This window comes from Eubalaena glacialis, chromosome 7, assembly GCF_028564815.1.
Source record: "Eubalaena glacialis isolate mEubGla1 chromosome 7, mEubGla1.1.hap2.+ XY, whole genome shotgun sequence".
Classification (NCBI taxonomy): domain Eukaryota; kingdom Metazoa; phylum Chordata; class Mammalia; order Artiodactyla; family Balaenidae; genus Eubalaena; species Eubalaena glacialis.
The window spans coordinates 3,448,470-3,462,509 of record NC_083722.1 but is presented as its reverse complement, the minus strand read 5'-3'; the positions used below and the strand labels follow the sequence as shown (position 1 = coordinate 3,462,509).

General features: G+C 45.6%; 1 protein-coding gene across 1 annotated transcript; it reads left to right on the top strand.

The window, feature by feature from the left end:
• Positions 1-1,559: 1,559 nt before the first annotated feature.
• RPP40 (ribonuclease P/MRP subunit p40) lies at positions 1,560-13,224 on the top strand. The gene is made up of 8 exons (XM_061194783.1): positions 1,560-1,770; positions 4,134-4,278; positions 5,592-5,660; positions 7,007-7,102; positions 8,378-8,503; positions 10,587-10,785; positions 10,913-11,047; positions 12,169-13,224. The coding sequence occupies exons 1-8, from the start codon at positions 1,588-1,590 to the stop codon at positions 12,365-12,367; spliced, it is 1,152 nt and encodes a 383-aa protein (XP_061050766.1). The 5' UTR covers positions 1,560-1,587; the 3' UTR covers positions 12,368-13,224.
• Positions 13,225-14,040: the final 816 nt, after the last annotated feature.

Sequence of the window (14,040 nt, the reverse complement as noted above, 5' to 3'; positions counted from 1 at the left end):
GTCGTCATGTATGCCTGTGATTGGTGCTTAAATGCACTCAGTGCCCCACCCGACAGGAGGAAAGAGGCAACCAGAGTCTGACCACTAGGGCCCAAGGCCAGATTGCAAAATAAGAAGTTTGTCTTTAATCTGTTCCCTCCAAATCTAAACTCTGGAGGTCAAGGTTGTGGACAGATTTGAAGACACTGGGCTCCACCCTCTGGGGGCCCCATCTTCCTTCCTTTGCTGTCTGATCTCTGGAAAGGGGGAATGGGCCCACACCGAGAAGCAGCTGGGATGCAGTGGTTGAGCTTTGGAAGCTTCCTGCTTGCACCCCTCTGCTCCCTCCCTGGACTTCACACCGTCTCTCCCCACCTTGGGTCTGAGGAGAGATGTCGGTAGGGCAGAAAGGACTCCTCAGCCCCAAACTGACTTGAAGTTGCAGCTTTCATCTTTGAAATAAATAGGATGTTGGCCTTCTATTTCATAACACAGGACACCCCACAGATCATATCCTCGTCATGCTTCCCTGGAAGAACACCTCTGAGTTCTCAACACCCAAAATGCACAGCAGCTACTTATCTCGCCATACATTTTCCAGCTGAAGTTCACACGTATAGAATTTACACTGAGCCTTCAAAACTTAACACAATATTTTAACCTAAACGGCATGCTAGAAAAGCTTCACGTTGCTTTCACACATAATTGGTAGACGGTCAGAATCACGCTAGTCACTTTGCAAAGCTTTGGAGTACCAACCAAGGAGATGTACATATTTGATGTTGCTGGTCTAAGAGAGGCCACTGCTGTTGAATTGTGTGGTAACCGAGAAGCAATGCTTTAAGCATTTTACATTCTAATACAATATTTGTAAGTTATATCTAGGTGCCGTATTGTGATTTAGGAAATTGGTAGTTTTTCAATTCACTTGCTAGTCCTTATCATTTTTCTTATTTAAAATAATGGAAAATAGGTTTTCCTTAGAGTATTCACAGAGATAATCTGACATCTAAGGCACAGGATACTGACATTAATGGCAGAGGACTTTCCAGTCTGTCTTAGTTTTAGATTTGTAAATACCTTCCAAATTACTTAACTTCTATTCTTCCAAATCTTATAGTAAAACTGATGCTCCATAAGGCTGTACTACAAATATTCTGCTGTTTTGCGTCCTCTCTGCATAGAATTGGGGCTGTGCATACTCCAGTTTGAGAAGCATGTAGTAGTACAGCACTTGGAGTTGATCAGAAAACTTAGATGGAAAAATGCATTATCACTATAACCTCCAATAGCAAGAAATTATTAAAATCGGTTCCAAAAGGATATTTTTAAAAGCATCTTAAAATTGGTTCTGAAGGAGTCTTAAGGAGTCGTATTAAAGGTATTATGTATTACCTTTAGACACAAACTTCCTTAACAATTTGGGAAGGAGCAACCTTGGGCCTAGAGGAAGGATTCTGGCAAGAGAACTAATTTCAGGTAGGGTACCTTGCAGGTACCGGTCAGCGAGCTTCTACCTGGGCTCCACAGAAGCCTAGGCCCGCCCCCAGCACTAGCCCCGCCTCTACCCGGGACCGCCTCAACACGTGCGGCCTGCCTGCACTGCGCATGCCCGCGGGGAAGGGGCGGGGCGAGTCGAACCCCGGCAGGGCCTGCGTGGAGAAGACCATGGCCATGCTGTGTCGGCTGCGAGAGGTGCCCCGGCACTTGCTGGTCTGCGAAAAGTCCAACTTCGGCCACGACAAGTCGCGCCACCGGCACCTCGTGGAGACGCACTATCACAACTACAGGGTGAGTCCACACCCCGGGCCCGCGGACCGCGCACCATTCCGCGGGCGGTGGAGGCTTGGGGAGAGCCGCGCTCTGCTCCAGGGAGCCCGCCCTCGGCGCGCGGAGGGGCGGGGGGGGGGGGGGGGTGCTCGCCAGGCATGCTGGGAACTGTAGTCTCTAGCCGCTCCAGGCTTGTGGTTTGCCCCGCCTCAGGACTACAAGTCCCAGGATGCACCGGCGCGGGCCGGTGTTCCGCCGTCGGAGGGAGGCGCAGGGTGGCGTGCGCCTGACAGAATTCGTTGAGCCGCTGGCCACTTACTCCGGCCCAGCCCCGCCGCGGGTGGGTTGCGTCCCGGGAGGGGCGGGGCCGGGACGAGGGACTGGCGGGTGTGCCGCGCTGCCCGGGACGGACGCGCCCCTTCCCCACCCCGGCTTCCTTCCCCCGCCGCGCGCCCGTGGGTCTTTGCAGAGCCTCGTGCCGAGGCTGTCCGGGAAGCTGCTTGCCCTTCTGAACCGGTTATGGGCGCTAGTTTGATACCTGAGAAACCTCCCCCTTTGCCTGCTGCCTTCCGCGTTGTCCAGCCAGAGTGCACCATTTCGGCAGCTTTTGCAGAAATTCGCCAAGGCTTCCCTGCTCGCATGCACAACTTCAGAGCGATTTTCGCTGTTGCTTCGTGAAAATGTCACCCTCACGGGCGCCTTTTTCGCGAATGTGGTGGTTGAAGCATCGGTGAGGTTAATTATCAGTTTATCCAGGATCTGCTGAGAGTAGAAGAGAACATCCCTAATTCCCAGGTAGTGTCTGCTGAGCGGGCTTCACCAACCCATTTAAGTGGAGAGGGCTTCAGAATAAACCTTAAAATGAAAATGCTTTAAGCCTTTTACACTTTAAATCGACCAGCCTAATCTCAACTCAGGCCTGACTGGCTAGTTTCTCAGACACAACTGGTGACCCTGGTCCTTCAGGGACAAACTAGTGTCCCGGCTTTGGGAGAGTGGTTTTTCAAGGTGTGGAGCACCTGGCCGACGTTTGAAACCTGTCAGGTTGATTATCTCTGCTTTGGATGGAAAGCTCATCACAGACAGCAGTCGAGGATGTGTACCTTATCTCTCCCGTCCCATCTGTAGAGTTTTTCTATCTGGAAAGTGTAAACATCCAGCAGACTTCTGCTTCCATGTAACCTCTTAATAATTGGTGTCCCTAAATTCCTTATGCCCTAAGGGACAGTTCCTTTGACTCCAGCCTGGTACTAGGATACACAGATCTAGGGATATTCAGTTGTACTATATTTCCCTAAAAATTAATGTAGTTATAGGAACGGGACATAAAATATATTGCTCATTTGCAAAAGATAAAACACAAGCAAGGGCTTCCCTGGTGGTACAGTGGTTAAGAATCCGCCTGCCAATGCAGGGGACACGGGTTCAAGCCCTGGTCCGGGAAGATCCCACGTGCTGCGGAGCAGCTAAGCCCGTGCGCCACAACTACTGAGCCTGCGGTCTAGAGCCTGCGAGCCACAACTACTGAGCCCGCGTGCTACAACTACTGAAGCCTGCACGCCTAGAGCCCATGCTCTGCAACAAGAGAAGCCACCGCAATGAGAAGCCACGCACGGCAACAAAGAGTAGCCCCCGCTCACGGCAACTAGAGAAAGCCCGCGTGCAGCAAGGAAGACCCAACACAGCCAGAAATAAATAAATAAAACAAATTTTAAAAAATTATTTTTAAAAAAAACCGCAAGCAAGAGCTTCCCATTAAAATTGTTTTGCTCATTCAGCTTTCCTGTACTGTAAGCTTGAATACAGAAATGGAAAACTTGAATTGTCAAATTTCTCTTTTCCTGAGATTAGTAAGTTTTTTTTGTTTTGTCTTTTTCTATTTTTATTTTTATCTTTAACATTTTTATTGGAGCATAGTTGCTTTACAATATTGTGTTAGTTTCTACTGTACAGCAAAGTGAATCAGCTATACGTATACATATAGCCCCTCTTTTTTGGATTTCCTTCCCATTTAGGTCACCACAGAGCACTGAGGGGAGTTCCCTGTGCTATACAGTAGGTTCTCTTTGGTTATCTATTTTATACATAGTATCAATAGTGTATATATGTCGATCCCCATCTCCCAATCTGAGATTGGTAAATTAATTTCAGAGTTTTTTTGAAAGCTGTGGAGGAATGGTTAGCAGCCTTCATGATGTTGTATCATCCCTAAAAACCTGGGTGTTGATCTACATGAAAATAAGACTTGTTTAAACCTATAATGGAGTATAATCTGCAAAAATACTGAATCACTATGCTGTACACATGAAACTAATGTAATATTGTAAGTCAGCTGTGCGTCAATTTAAAAAAATAAGACTTGTTTATATTACACATTCCAATAGGTTTCATTTCTGATTCCTGAATGTGGGATACTATCAAAAGAACTGAAAGACCTGGTCATGGACTCTGGACCCTATTACTTTGTGAAGGATTTACCTCTTCATGAGTTAATCGCACACGAATTCATCAATACTTTTGTCAAGAAAGGTAAGAAAAGCCGTGTAGTGTCTATGAACGCGGTGAGATGAGGAAGTCCAGGGAGATCACATAGCAATACCAGGGTCCTTCTCTTGTTCTGAATCGGACTGCTGGAGATCGTCTGTGTGGTCAGGTGTGTGCATCCCTCCCTCCGTCCCTCAGTAGCTCAGCAGACTCTGTGGGCCCTCATTAGGTGGTGGTTTCTGATTGCCCTGGTCCACAGGTGTTGTGTGGGGTGTGGCATATGAGGGTTAATGGAGAGGAAAGTCTTTCGACCGCTGTGTTCAGATGCTCTGTGTTCAGATGCGCTGCCGTTGGGTGTGTGGCTGCAGAGACAGACCGCCGTTCTCCCCGCAGTCCCCATGACAGCTGTCTGGAGAGGGTGGTCTCCTGATGCAGCCACAGCTGCTGCCCCCAGAGTCAGGTGCCGATTGGGGTTCAGCGTCTTCTCCTTAGACTTTGTGGCTCTCAGCCTCGCTTGCGCACCTCATTCCCATCTGTGTCTGCTGGGTGGATTGGCTTGTTCCAGTTATTTCCTAGGAGCCACTTGTTTGAAACTATTTCAGCGTGTCTTTAGGGATCCACCCTCACTATATACATCACTGCACGAGGGCCACTGACATCTTGTCTTTGGTCTCATGGACATGATTGCTTTCTTCGGTTCTGAAGCTTGATGCTGGGGGATTCCCTGGCAGTCCATTGGTTAGGATTCCTCGCTTTCACTGCTGAGGACCCGGGTTCGATCCCTGCTCGGGCAGCTAGGATCCCACAAGCTGTGTGGTGTGGTCAAAAAAAAAAAAAAAAAAAAAAGAAGTCTGAGGCTATTTTGTTAACAGTGTGGACACTGGCCATGGACTTTTACATAGCTGACCTGACTTAACCTTGGCAACAACACTGTGAAATAGGCCTGCAACCCCCATTTTACAGGTGAGGAAATTGAGGCTCAGAGAGATGGAGTCGCTTTCTTGACTTCACACAAGTTTGTGGCACATTTTGAGCCTTCACCTGGAACTCTGCCTCTCAGGTGTGTACGCTCACCTGCTCTTCCACTTTGCGCCCCTCTGCCAGCGTCCCCAGAGGTATGCGCTCCATCCTCAGTCCATTTTCTGCTCGTGGGTAGCCAGCTTGCACAGACAGGCCCTAGGCAGGGGCGTGAACTCGCTGTGCTTGGCCTTGCGTGTCCTCCAGCTTGGCTGGGTGAGCTGAGTGAGCTGCAGCAGTGACCCGGAAGATTTGTTATCCTGTGAAAATAATCCACTAACTCTTTGCAGGTGTGATTTTTTTTCCTTGTCTTAATGTCTCCTCTGGGTTTTCTCGTACAGGTGCGTGCTATGCACTAACGTACAACACAAATATTGACGAGGATAATACTGTGGCCCTGCTACCAAACGGTAACCACACTCATTTTTTCTTCTTTCTTAATTATGGAGGAAACACAAAGGGTAAAAAAGAGTCAAGTCATTCGGATGTGTGTAAAGTGAAAGTCCCCCCTTTCATCCCCGTCCCTCCAAACTCACTGCCATTCTCAGCAGGCATTCTTTTTTTTGTTTTAAAGAATCAATTTTATTTATTTATTTATTTTTGGCTGCGTTGGGTCTTCGTTGCTGCGCGCGGGCTTTCTCTAGTTGCGGCTAGCGGGGGCTACTCTTCATTGCAGTGCGCGGGCTTCTCATCGCAGTGGCTTCTCTTGTTGCAGAGCACGGGCTCTAGGCGCACAGGCTTCAGTAGTGTGGCTCGCGGGCTCTAGAGCGCAGGCTCAGCAGTTGTGGTGCGCAGGCTCAGTAGCTGTGGTGTACGGGCTTTGTTGCTCCACGGCATGTGGGATCTTCCTGGACCAGGGCTCGAACCCGTGTCCCCTGCATTGGCAGGTGGATTCTTAACCACCACACCACCAGGGAAGTCCCTCAGCAGGCACTCTTGTTAGCAGGTAGGTGTTCGTTCTTCTAGACATTTTCTATGAATTTATAAACACACATACAGGTTCTTTTTTAAAAAAAACATATATTATGTCATATTCCATTGTTTCTCAGTTTGCTTTTTTCCCAGGCTGTATATCCTAGACATCTTTCCCTATTAGTACATGCAGTTTTTTGGGGTTTTTTGTTGGTTTTTATTTTATTTATTTTTGGCTGTGTTGGGTCTTGGTTGCTGCACGCGGGCTTTCTCTAGTTGCGGCGAGCGGGGGCTACTCTTCATTGCGGTGCGCGGGCTTCTCATTGCGGTGGCTTCTCTTGTTGCGGAGCACAGGCTCTAGGTGCGCAGGCTTCAGTAGTTGTGGCTCGCGGGCTCTAGAGCGCAGGCTCAGTAGTTGTGGCGCACGGGCTTAGTTGCTCCGCGGCACGTGGGATCTTCTTGGACCAGGGCTCAAACCCGTGTCTCCTGCTTTGGCAGGTGGATTCTTAACCACTGCACCACCAGGGAAGCCTAGTACATACAGTTTTAATTTACTATTTTTAATGTCTTGAAAATATTCCAAAGAAGTATACCATAATTTGTTTACTTTTTCTTTAGTAAAAATTTAGATAGTTTCTAGTTTCACTATAATAAATGATGTCTTTGTATATATAATTATAAATAATACCCTTGTATTATAAATAAGATACATGTATAAATAAATAATATCCTTGTATAAGATCCTTGTGTGCACTGGTATTTAACTGCTCAATTTATCTTGCTTTCTCTTAGAGAACACATTATATTTTTAACATCTCTTTTATGGGAATTATTTGATTTATAGGGAAATTAATTTTATCACTGGATAAAGACACTTATGAAGAAACTGGACTTCAAGGTCGTCCATCCCAGTATTCTGGCAGGAAAGCCATGAAATTTAGTAAGTATTATGCTCACTCCATCAGTTTCTAACAAGGTAGTAGTCTTCCTGTAGCAATTTGAAATTAAATGTTTGAATTGCCTCTATTCTCTTCGTTCAGAAAAAGTGTGGCTTTTTCTGTCTTTAAAACTCCTTACTCCGGGGGCTCTCGGGTGGGCATCAGATAGGATGAGATAGATACTGCTGTGCATCTGTTTGTCTTCAGCTGTCGGCTGCATCTTGAAAAGATCACAGACTTGGACATGGTCCATTAGATACATATGGTTTGGGTCACAAATTCAGAGTGGTGAACCCGCTTGTTCTTTTTTTTTAAATTGAAGTATAGTTGATTTACGATGTGTTAATTACTGCTGTACAGCAAAGTGACTCAGTTATACATATATTTACATTCCTTTTCATATGCTTTTCCATTATGATTTATCACAGGATATTGAATATAGTTCTTTGTGCTATCCAGTAGGATCTTGTTGTTTATCCAGTCTATATATACCAGTTTGCATCTGTTCCAACTTGTTCTTAATAAAGAATTTCCTTTAATTTTCCCAAGTTTTATGATGACTAGTAGAAATTCACCCATGAGTGAAGAGATGTAGTTCTGCTGATGGTCTGGCTTGAACATCAGTAGTTACGGCTGCCACCTCCACAGCTAGGTTAGAGTTGATCTCTGTCCTTGGTCTTTGACTAGGAAAAATGTGAATTTAAAACACCTGTTGTGGGACTTCCCTGGTGGCGCAGTGGTTAAGAGTCCGATTGCCAGTGCGGGGGACACGGGCTCCAGCCCTGGTCCGGGAAGATCCCACGTGCCGCGGAGCAACTAAGCCCGTGCGCCACAACTACTGAGCCTGCGCTCTAGAGCCCATGTGCCACAACTACTGAGCCCGCGCACCTAGAGCCCGTGCTCTGCAACAAGAGAAGCCACTGCAATGCGAAGCTCGTGCACCACAACGAAGAGTAGCCCCCGCTCACTGCAACTAGAGAAAGCCCATGCGCAGCAACAAAGACCCAACGCAGCCAAAAATAAATAAAAATAAAAATAAATAAATTTAAAAAATAAATAAAAAATAAAACACCTGTTGTAATTATCTCTCAATGCCAGAAATGCCCATCAAAGGCAGAGTTTTGGTTTGGTAACCCAAAGGGAGGGCAAGAAATACAAAATAACTTTTTTTATCCATAAAAGTTCTTAAACTCCTGATGTTTTTAATCTAGCATGTTTTACACAGTGCAAGCTGTGTGTATATGAATGAACTGTTTATTCCTCTCCATTTTTTTAAGTTGTTTCCATTGATTTGATGGATTTATCCTCTAAACTGGACTCTAAGAAGTATGAAAGAATATCTTGGGCTTTCAAAGAAAAGAAACCATTGAAATTTGATTTTCTTTTGGCGTGGCATCAAACAGGTACGAAAAATGTAATGTGTAACGATGGAGTGGTTTTGAAATCTAATGGTTAATTAAAGGGGAGTAGTGGGGATGGAATGGTGATTCCTCCCAGTGGTCAGGGATGTTGTGTACATAGATGGATACAGGTGTCCCCCACTTTGAGAAAGTTCACTTTATGCTCCTTTACTTTCACAAAAGCAAAAAGTGCAAATGGTGTTCAGCGTGTGTGTTGCAGTGAGCTGCTATGGAGGCAGTGGGCACCCCGGCAGCGAGAGTGGCCCCCCAGCTCCCTCCCCCGGAACTGCACTCAGCATCTTGGCCTCTAGCCGGCAGAGCTTTGAACTGGGTCTTTGAGCGTTTATTTCATGCATCTGTTAGCAAGATGTGTCTTAAGGTAATTGCTTCTTCGCTTTATGCCATTTCGACTTAATGAAAGGTTTTGTAGGAACACTGTACTTTGGGATGGGGGGAAACCTGTAAACATTGTTAAGGAAACTGCTTTGGCCTCTCTGGCATCCCTGAGAGCCGTAGTCCGGGATCATCTAGGCATGCGGCCGTCCATCTCCATCTCCCTGGGTTGTGTGTCGATCAGGAGCTCCTGAGGGTGGTCTCAGGGCAACTAACCTTTGTCCATTTCTCCCTTTCCCTCCTCCAGCTTCCCTCCAACAGCCTTGGCTGGAACGTTTTAAAGTAACACCAGTTATACTGATAGACACAAACCGCTTATTCGTTATTGCAGGGTAGTAATCAGGCATATCATTAAATGTCAGATTAAATTTGTTGTACCTTTTAGTTGATCAGGACAATACATTTAGTTCAGAGTTTCATGTTCACCAAACATTTTAATCGGCTTACAATTGCCAGGTACCTCGCTCCTTTTAGAAGTGTATCTTTGGCCCAAAACAAGATTATAATGAATCCAGTCGTCACAATTACAATGGTGTAGTTCTCTCTTGGAGAAGAGGGAAGCCCATAGGTCCATTTTGGAAAGAGGTCCATCTGTCTGCTCCTCCTGGGAAGTCGGTGGTCACTGGGCGCTACAGGGTCGCCTGTGTGCGGCCTAGGTCTGTAATACTTGGGTGCTTCCTCTGTGCGTGGTGCAGACACAGAGGGCAGAGAGGCTGACATCTCAGTCGTATGAAGTCTTTACTGAGGGCCTCCTATGCAGTGGGTTCTGGAGACCACTGTGTTCCTAAGACTCTGAAGTATTTTGAGGGCTTGTCAAGACCTGTGAAACGCCTGAGATTTTACCCGCTTAGCAAGCTAAGAAGTGAGCCAGCACGTTCTCGTGGGCTCTGGCAGGAGACACGAGACCCCTGGGTCAGAGGCAGAGAACCTAATGATTCCCAACAGTAGCAGTGGCCAGAGAGTATCGGCGTTTGCTCCAGTTCACCAAGTCCCGGCTCCTGCAGGGTGACGCGTGGTGGGCAGGTGATGCTGGTGCAAGCAGGGGGTTGCATTACAGGAGGGGAACCTGGAGCCTAAGGAATTCACATCCTTTATATTGGGCAGTGAGCCTGCTGACCTTTGCCCTGGAGGGAGGGAGGAGGTGGAGGGAGGCATTATTTCTAATACACTGGGCAGTAAGCAATCCTGCCCTCTGCTCCAAGAGGGTCACTGTTTCCGTCTTCCAGGGCTATTGGAAAATCCTTCAGGATACACTGGATCTTACTGGGGTTTAAAGACAAGCTGGACTGAGATTCTGTCTTCAGCTCCTCTTCTGTTTCCTTCTTCGAGAGTGTGCAAATATGCTCCTTTCTCTAGAGTTCACTAATTTTATTTAAACATAAGTAATGCTTTGGGTTTTATTTATTAAGTCAAGAGTTTCTTAGAGCAGATATTGAGACTAGTATGGCTTGAATCTGAAAGCCTTATGGTTTTCCAGAAAAAGTGTGACAGCAGATGAATGTTGACAGAACTTTGGCACAAGGAGGCGAAGGCAACTTAAATGATGTTAATTTGAATAAAGCTTTGTACAACCTCCTCTGGCCTTACTTCATCCTGCCTGCTTCCTGAAACCCGCAAGTGGGAATGGGGTGGATCCAGGGACTCACTGCGCTTGTTTACCCTATTCAAGCGGCCTTGTTTGGTGTGTTTGAAGGTGCAGAACGATCAACGATGATGTCGTACTTTTCCAATTACCGGATTCAGGAGCGTCAGCCAGAAATAGTGCTGCGCACGGTGACAGATGTGCCGTGCCCAGTGCTGCAGAGCGGCGAGCTCCGGGGCAAGCCGGAGGCGGCCTGCAGCGCCCAGGAGCTCTTCGAGTGGCTGGGCGCCGTCTTCAGTAACGCTGCGCTGTGCGTATGAGGGCTCCCGGGTCCCGGAGGGCTCGGGCCGGCTTCTCGTTTTCAACAGGGGTTTAGTACTTAGAAAGTGATCGTGTAGTGGATATGAATGTGTTTTCTTTCTCTTTTTTGGTTACAGAGATAATGAGCCGGATAATTTCATATCAACCTGCTGCTGTCCTCAGCCGAGCACGGTGGTGGCGAAAGCTTACTTGTGTACAATCACTGGTTTCATCCTTCCAGAGAAGATACGTCTCCTGTTGGAACAGCTGTGGTGAGAAGAAAGAACAGCCTTTTTTTGCCATTTATGTCTTGCTTGTCTCCGCCTCTGTAGCGTTTTAGGGGCAGCGCTAATGATCCAGATTCCGGGGTCCTCTCGCAACGTGTCCCCCTTTTCCCTTGCTTGGGCTCACGTGCGGTAACGTTATCATCTTACATGATGTCATTATCCCTGGTGATATTGCCAGGTCCTCGTCCTTTTGGAAGGAAGAGAGCAGAGCTTTACGTGCTTCTTGAGAACGAACTGCCCATTTCTCTTGTTCTGCTCCCCCAGACCATTTCGGTGCAGTTGAAGTTACAGTATCACTTAAGAAAACGGCAGTACTCGGCAGGAACACATTATGATCTGTTTTAAATACTGGATTTCTGCAAAATGCTTCACTTTGAAATGGGTGGGAAAAGGAGCTGACCACCTCTGAATCCAAATCATATCCAAGATCTGCCCTGGCTCTAATATCCGTGAATCACTGGGCACCGGTAACATGCCACGGGTTGTATAAAGTAGTATTGGATTTTCATGCTGGGAGGTGTTATGTAAATAAAATGTGAGGAGGCTCAAATCCCGTATTGAAAAGAATATAAAGTGAGCATCATGCCTTCTGAGTCTTCACTTGAAAAATGTCTAAGATTTAAGTGTTGAGGGTTTTCCTTTTTATATCCAACATCCTCTTTCACATTTATTAGCTTCGTACTTTTATTTTCCTCAGTAAGAAGGTTGAAGTTTTAAAAATTTGATGGATTTTAAAAAAGAAATTCGATAAATTATTCTGCAGTGTTTCAGTTTACAGAGCCTCCAAAAGCAGCACTGTTCCAGGGAGGGAAATGATTCTTACCCACTTCGTGGGGATTTTTTTGTTCTTTAAATCTTATATGCGCTTCCACCATAAGGGTAGGAACCGCTGAAGTTTGTTCTGTGCGCTGCATGTTGGTGAACCTTTACTGAATTCACAGTATAGCACCAGGAATTTAATTGCTGTCTCCTAATTTTTATAAATGAAAGCTAAGGTCGAAGCTTCATGGGAGCATCAGAAATACCACTTATCCTGAATAAGTAAAAAAATAAATGGGACCGTTCCTAACTCTTCCTGTTTGTTAAGAAGTGTCTGTCTTTTTCAGTCGCTACTTTGATGAACCAAAGTTGGCCCCGTGGGTGACGTTGTCGGTTCAAGGCTTTGCAGACAGCCCTGTTTCCTGGAGAGAAAACGAACACGGTTTCCGAAAAGGAGGAGAACATTTGTACAACTTTGTGGTTTTTAGCAATCGGGACTATTGGCTTCAGTTGGCTGTTGGGGCAAATGATGACTGTCCACCGTAACGAGCACAGAGTTTAAAGTCACGGTTGTTTATGTTTATGCTCGTTTTCCGTATTTCTCCGCAGTATAAGGACTGTGTGTTCACTCAGACTTGGGTGATGATGACATTTCTCAGATCAGCATCCGTTAGCATCTGCTCTGGACTCGGGCCCATCCTGTGACAGTCTTGCCGTCCGGTGGAAGCTCATAGTTGATTTCTCCCTGTCACTATGAGCCCAGGGTGTGGGCTACTGCGTGGTAACTTGGGCCATGATGGCCAGGGACCAGGGGTTATGGGACCACTGGGTAAGATGTGTGCTGTGACTGTGAGTTTTTCACATCATAATAACAAGAAATCCTTAACATCATACTTACCAGAGCCAGTTCCTGCATTAGTGCTGTTCATCTGTTACCTCATTTAACTGTCACATCAGTCCTGTGAGGGAATAGCGTGTACATAAGCTACTGGAGTCACCTGCTTGTGGATTCACGACTTGATCTCAGATCAGCTGGTTCCTGAGTGTGTGCTCACTCTCCTGCTTCTGGGTCAGGAGGGATATTTGGAGACTGTATATTCATAAAGAACAAGTTGAATTTTGCAGTAACCTATAAGCGAAAAGAATCTGAAAAACGTGTGTGTGTGTATATATATGTAAAACCGAATCACTGTGCTGTACACCTGAAACTGACATGACATCATAAATCAACTATACTTCAATTAAAAAAAAAAAGTGACTTCCCTGAGGGTATAGTGGTTAGGACTCGTGCTTCCACCACAGCGGGGCATGGGTTCGATCCCTGGTCGGGGAACTAAGATCCCACATGCCACACAGCGTGGCCAAAAAATAAAAGTGAAAAAAAAAGTTGAAAGAATTTTTTTTTCCCCAGCAATATGGCTGATAAGGACCAACTGAAAACTACTTAAATTTCTGGAATACCTGTCAAGAACCATTTTTTTAAATGTTTCAATGAGCTGCAGAATAAGAATTCTCAAAAGCTAAATAATTTATTTGGCCACATGGAATTAAATTAGAAATCAGTAACAGAAAGATCCTTGAAAATCCCCAAGTATTTGGAAACAAAATAACTCACAAGTCAAAGAACAAATCTAAAGAGAAATTAGAAAGTAATTTGAAATGAATTTTTAAAAAAAACTAGAGTGTGTGGGTTCTTGCTAAAGCAGTACTTAGAGGGAAACTTGTAGCTTTAAATGCCTGTATTAGAAAGGAAAACAGGTCTCAAATCAGTGACCTCAGTTTCCACTTTAAGAAACAGTAAAAGAAGAGCAAATTAAATCCAAAGTCAGCAGAAGGAAAGGAATAATAAAGATCAAAGTGGTAACCAGTGAAATAAAATAGAGAAAAATTAATCCAAAAGCTTGTTCTTTGGGAAAATCAATAAAATTGATAAATCTCCAGCCAGATTGGTGAGGGAAAAAAGAGACCAACTACCAATATAAGGAACGGGAGAGGTAACATCACTGAAGATCCCACAGATGTTAAAATAATAGGAACACCTTTATACCAATAAATTCAAGAACATAGGTGAAATTGACAAATTCCTTGAAAGACACAAATTGCCAGAGCTTACTCAAGAAGAAACAGGTAAAACCTTCCTATAACCCCAATGGGATGGCTTCAGTGGTGAGTTTTACCAAACATTTGAAGAAATAATACCAGTTCTACACAAATACTGC

Coding starts and splice junctions, on each gene's coding strand:
- RPP40 (XM_061194783.1), top strand. CDS start 1,588: ATGCCCGCGGGGAAGGGGCGGGGCGAGTCGAACCCCGGCAGGGCCTGC. Junction 1,771..4,133: donor CGCACTATCACAACTACAGG/GTGAGTCCACAC, acceptor ACATTCCAATAG/GTTTCATTTCTGATTCCTGA. Junction 10,786..10,912: donor GTCTTCAGTAACGCTGCGCT/GTGCGTATGAGG, acceptor TTTTGGTTACAG/AGATAATGAGCCGGATAATT.